Genomic DNA, 6,020 nt, shown 5'->3' with positions numbered 1-6,020 from the left:
GGATAGGCTGAGACAAGACAAGCATAAAGCCCACAGAGCCACAGTGCTGAATGAGTGCATGCTAAAACTTATTAAGAGGTCTACTTGTAGGAAAAAATCACACTGTTGGCTTGTCAATGTAATGTGTTTTTCTTATTACTCGGCTACGAAATGGAAAAACAAGGCATACGCTGATAAAAAAAGAAAAACACACACCCTTGACTAATATAGGCTACTAATATGTTTTGAATCTAACTGATTGCCAAATCCTTTAAAATGTCATATCCACCCTAAAATGGGACTCAGCAACCACTGCTTATGTTTTTACATTTGAAAACGCGACGTTGTCATCATGTATTTTCAAATGCATAATTTGCAAATAAAGTTAACGTCGATTGGGGCGAATGGACAATAGTGCTGATTGGTGAAGTGCTGAATCGCCTACCAACACAATAGCGTCACATTTTACAACTGTCTTGTTCACTGACTACACGCGCTCCGCGATGTCTCATTCATTTAACTTGCCTACTGTACACTGTGCTCAACATAGTGAATTCAATACTATGGCAAACACACTACACTACTACTAGCTCCAGCGTGCTCGGACAGAAATATTTTTGTATCCACGCGCCTCCTAAAAGTTCGGTGACGTTTCACAAAAGACAACCAATGGAACATCGTCTTATATTAGGACAATGAAAAGCCGCTGTCCAATCAGAGGGGCGTTAGACGGTGCGCCAGCCAATAGCGTGCGAGCCCCGCCGAGAGTAATGTTAGAGAGTCGAGGACTGAAGACACTGCGTATCGCTAGTGTTCCCTCATACAGCCATTGCAGAGCATTGAGATCCAGCGATAGACCCTAGGTAAGTATCACACACATGAAAATTTTAAGTGTCGGTAAGGATGAAAATGACGATAACATTCATAAATATCTTGGCTACATGTCGGCTATGGTCGAATGTGAAACCCTTTTCAGTTTCCAAAAAATTCATCGTGTAAAAACGTCAAAAAAAAACAACAAAAAAATTAGCTAACGCTAACCAGGTAACGTTACATTACTCTGCCTGGGAGTGTGGACCAGACGCTTTGTAAAAAGAAGAAAAAATATTAACTCCGACTAAACTCGACGAAAACCATTGAATTCGTTAAATATGAATAATTTTGTATATTACAACCATGTCATTTTTACAAAATTACGACGAATCACACGGTAGAAATCGTGTAAAAATTAAGGAATGTCTAGCGGACAACTGGGTACAGCGCTCAACACGGTTAGCGACAATGGTAGAAGACTGTTAGCTAGCCATTGGCATTGCAGTGCATTGCGAGGCTGAATGCATGTCATGTGAAGGCTGGGAAGCATGGGAATTTGGATACAAATATAAAATTTATAGAAAACCACAGAAAAAGAAACACCGTCTCAAAATACGTACAGGCATGTATTTATTTCTCACAAACCGCCTCATAAAATGGTGAAAAAATTACCTCAGGATCTGCGCTTTACTGTAATGGCTGACTGTATTCGCATAGGAAACAAGGCAGCGAGGCAAATAGGGGAGCCAGTCATAGAGGCGCAGTTCAGTTCAACTTTTTCTAACCATGTTTTCTTGAGAAACAAACGCGCAACTATAAAATGTAATGACGGCGAAAGAAAATTCAATCTTTCGTGATTCCAACGACACCTTCGTGGTATTTTTCCGATGATTTTAAAGTGTTTAAATCGCGGTTTGAAATGAGGTGGTCGCCGCGGTCGCTCTGCCCTCTATTGCATGCAGTGCAATGGCTGTGCGTTGACACAAAGAGAAGGAGCCATATTCTCCATGTTAGTGGATGAAGACAAGCGGCCATTAGGAGCTCATAGGAACCAAGTCAGTAGTACACCCCGCTCATAGACACAGTACAGACCCAATGTATTACTATACAAGGCGGCTAGTGCAATAGGAATCAATCGGGGGGAATATTTTGTCAAGATCGCCGGCTTTCTAGATATATTTGTCGTGTTACAAAGCGAACTGGGAGGCGGGAGGAGACATTTGAGGGGGACTTTCTTTCATGAAGAAGGCTTTCTCACAAAATGGAAGAAGAAATATTGCCGTCGTTGTTGACCTCCTTTTCCTCAACGAGAGCCTATGCGCCATTACTACTACTTCGGTCGACAGACTACTTGGAGTTACAGTAGCATTTAACGTTAATAGGAAAATGTATAGAAAATTTTCGCAATTTTGATGATTTTTGCAAATCATGTAGAATTGTTTCTGAAATGAAAGAAAAGAAAGTATTAATGATATATGAAGGTTTGATTACACCAAATGGCAGTTTTAAGTGTTTTTTCCCAAATAAACACATTTATGACTGACGTGTGTCTTTTTTTGTGTGTAATCTAGTCGTTTACGAAAACATGAACAGTAATGGGGAATTCGTGATAGGCCTGTTATTTGTTGCAGTTCAGGTTTCGGGGGATTTTTGCAAAGACAAGTCATTTTTTACCAAGTCCGCCGTTGTAGTCCCACAGAGGGCTAAGGTTTATGCTCTGCACTTGAACTTTAGAAACTTTCACAGTTTCTTTTGAAAGCGATGCGGACCGGATCGTGTGGCTATAAGGAAAATAGATTACATATGTAATTATGACTTCCTTATTAAATCCGTAGCGATGGGTTTAGCCTATTTAAACCGTTATAATAGGGATTGACAACGGACTACTGAGTTTTATGTAAAGGCCACAAGACGCATTGTGTCGATGAGTATAAATAAATAAAGTCATTTTCATCGTATCATTCCCTACCAGAACCGGGCGTGTTTATTCTAGTGGGCTGCATTTACAGATCCTGACTTAGTGTAGTTTGACAGCAGGGAGGGCGGATCACATAAGTAGTGCTATAATCCATTGGTAGTCAATAGAGAGAAATACATGACGTGCTCACTATAGAATAATAAGGGCATGTTACATGGGCAGAGATGTAGTTAAAGTACAGTAAAGTAAATCTGCCCACCCTTGTAGGCTGACATAAATAGAAATAAAATTAACTTAAATTTGTAGTACACATAGTGGTAAGTATTGAAAATTATTTCAGATATACAGGAATATGGTCTTTTAAGGAAATAATTTCTGAAAATACATAGCTGACCCACCTTTTTTTATTTTATTTACTGTACATGGGCAAGTTTGACAACTTTTTTTTTTTCAGAATTTGTTTTTTTAAATGGATTTCTTTATGCATTTCATTTAGCCTAAGTGTACATTAGCCCCACACACACACACACAGCCAGTTATCCACCTACTCTCCAGTCCCAAAGAAGACCTAACAGTACAGTAATTATGATAATGTAGAATGCTAATGTAATTAATCAACTAACCCTTAATTGAAATAACGATGTTTGTTTTTAGATACTGCCATCAAGATGGGGAAAGATCCAACCAAGCCGAGGGGGAAGATGTCCTCTTATGCCTATTTTGTGCAGACCTGTCGGGAGGAGCACAAGAAGAAACACCCTGATGCTTCGGTTAACTTTGCGGAGTTTTCCAAGAAGTGCTCCGAGCGGTGGAAGGTAGGAAAAAAAGGATCGACATGGAGATCCTGTTAACTTTTAGTTTCTCTTACATTCAGAATAATCATTTTGTTCCTCAAGAATTGGAATTGGACAATGTCATTGTGTAACATTATTGTTAACTAAACTTACCACTAGTTGGCGTAAATCAAGATGACTCAGATACATGGTATTAGTCAAGTTTATCTGTATAGCCCAGTTACAGTCTCAAACTCCCATATTATGAAATGCATAAATGAAAATCAAACCCCCCAACCACAGACCCTCAATGGGAATAAGGAAAAACTCAAAACAAACGCCTCCATCAGGAAGAAACAAACAGTGTTGCCACCAAATGTACAAATTGCCAGTTTGTTCCTCTGTCTGTTTTCAGACTATGTCTGCCAAAGAGAAGGGCAAGTTTGAGGACCTGGCCAAGCAGGACAAGGCTCGCTATGAGAGGGAGATGAAGAACTATATTCCACCCAAGGGAGACAAAAAGAAGAGGTTCAAGGACCCCAATGCCCCCAAGAGACCTCCGTGAGTACTGCCTGTCAACACTCAACATTTGATAGAGTCCTGTCTCTAATGCGAGAGGCTGTCTACAGGACAAAATACATCTGAATCATAAGCAGCTGAGTCATGTCGCGAAGACACAAAATGAAACATGTCACGTTGCATAAATGACAAGCTCATTCTTTTTTTCCCACCCTCTTCTTTTTTTCCAGATCTGCCTTCTTCATTTTCTGCGCAGAGTTCCGCCCCAAGGTCAAAGGTGAGAGCCCTGGCTTGTCCATCGGAGATGTTGCCAAGAAGCTGGGCGAGATGTGGAACAGCACCGCGGCAGAGGACAAGCAGCCCTTTGAGAAGAAGGCCGCTAAACTGAAAGAGAAATATGAGAAGGTAAAGAAACCTTGACCTGTTCTCTTACCTTGAAGACGCTCAACCGGTACTTGTTGTATTGACGCAACTCTAAGAATGCTGCAAGGGAATGTAGAATAGTTCAAGTTGTGTTGCTTTCTGTTGTTTAGATAGACTTGTTGTTGGAAATGTTAATGTGGACAGTGTTTTCTAATTATCTAATTTCTACTTAATTTCTTTAATTCCTTCATCACAGGACATCGCAGCATATCGCGCTAAGGGTAAGGTGGGTGCCGGAGCACCTGCAAAAGCCCCGCCCAAGGTGGTGGAGAAGAAGGACGACGATGATGATGACGACGACGATGAAGATGACGACGAGGAGGATGACGATGATGATGATGATGACGAGTAGATGGCGAGTGACATACAGTGCTCATTTTCTTGTTTATAAAGCATTTAACCCCCCTGTACACACTTCACTTACTGAAAGAAAATAAGTTAGTATCCGGGAAAAAAAAGTAAAAAAAAAATTAAGGCTGTGTATATCAGTTGTTTTTATGCTGTACAGTTTTTTTCTCCTTTTTGTATAGTTAACACTACAAAAGTATCGTGTCTGTATCTTTCTGCCAGTCTTATTTTTCCAGTGGTAGATCCTAGACCACTATCCCGCCTGGTACAGTGTAAAGGGGTGGGCTTACAGTATTTACCCTAGCTAGAGGTGCACAGCACATAAAACCTTCCTGAGTTGGATCTGAGTGTTTTTTTCTTTCCTTTCCTGTGTGTTTTTATTTTAAATGACATGTTATCAAAATTGACGTATCACAGTTGTTTTACTGTTCTTTGAGTACCACTGTAATTGCAAAAATAAGAAAAATTGCCTTGTTTATTGTTGAAATTTAAATTGCTTCTGATGTCAATAAACATTTTTTTAATATATCCGTTTTGTATTGTGTGTAAGGAAAAACCTCAAATGGATTGTTGAAGATGAAATGGATCCCAAGTTTTTGGTTGGATCAGATCAATTTGTTCACAGTGAACATTAATAAGAACAAAATTCCTCTGAATCAAGACCAACAGCATGTCGTGTTCAAAGGCAGGCCACGTTGTCACTAATGCAATTGGGAAGTGATGTACACACTAATACACATTTATTCCATTTGTGGCTTTTGTACTGAGACTACTGCAGACTAGTAGGAACAGCAGAACAAAAGTCTGTTGTCTGCACTGGGATCTCGTGCTCAGTAAAGTCGTCAGCATTAATGTTGCCACCGTACAGTTAAAATCAATGTGACTGACAGGAGAGGAAACCCAATTAAAATAGATTACCCTGTATCGTGCAGTGTGTGCTATTGGCTTGGAAATGAACCGAGATGTGACTCAGACAAACCTTGCTCAATAATTGTGAAACACCTAAGACAGTTGAGGCATCCATTTTTGTATTTCTGTCCTGTGCATCTGCTCGCATTGCTGTCATTAAACTACAATTGACTTGGCGTTTATGGTGTTGAGAGAAATTAAAATAGACTAGGAAAACATCTAATGGCCGAGCCTTGATGAGCTGTCCTTATGAGGTGAATTATGACTCATCACAACTATGCCTGTATGTAGCCTGTGTGTTATGTTCTGCGGTGGTATGCAAACAAGATGTGTGCTGA

The 6,020-nt window shown here is 40.0% G+C and overlaps 1 protein-coding gene across 1 annotated transcript; it reads left to right on the top strand.

The window, feature by feature from the left end:
• The first annotated feature begins 751 nt into the window (after positions 1–751).
• On the top strand, positions 752–5,301 carry hmgb1a (high mobility group box 1a). The gene is made up of 5 exons (XM_071911820.2): positions 752–842; positions 3,365–3,525; positions 3,899–4,044; positions 4,233–4,407; positions 4,622–5,301. The coding sequence occupies exons 2-5, from the start codon at positions 3,379–3,381 to the stop codon at positions 4,775–4,777; spliced, it is 624 nt and encodes a 207-aa protein (XP_071767921.1). The 5' UTR covers positions 752–842; positions 3,365–3,378; the 3' UTR covers positions 4,778–5,301.
• The last annotated feature ends 719 nt before the right edge of the window (positions 5,302–6,020 follow it).

Source organism: Centroberyx gerrardi, chromosome 11 (genome assembly GCF_048128805.1).
Source record: "Centroberyx gerrardi isolate f3 chromosome 11, fCenGer3.hap1.cur.20231027, whole genome shotgun sequence".
Lineage (NCBI taxonomy): Eukaryota > Metazoa > Chordata > Actinopteri > Beryciformes > Berycidae > Centroberyx > Centroberyx gerrardi.
Note: the sequence above shows the minus strand (reverse complement) of the source record. Positions and strands in the feature narration are given on the sequence as shown.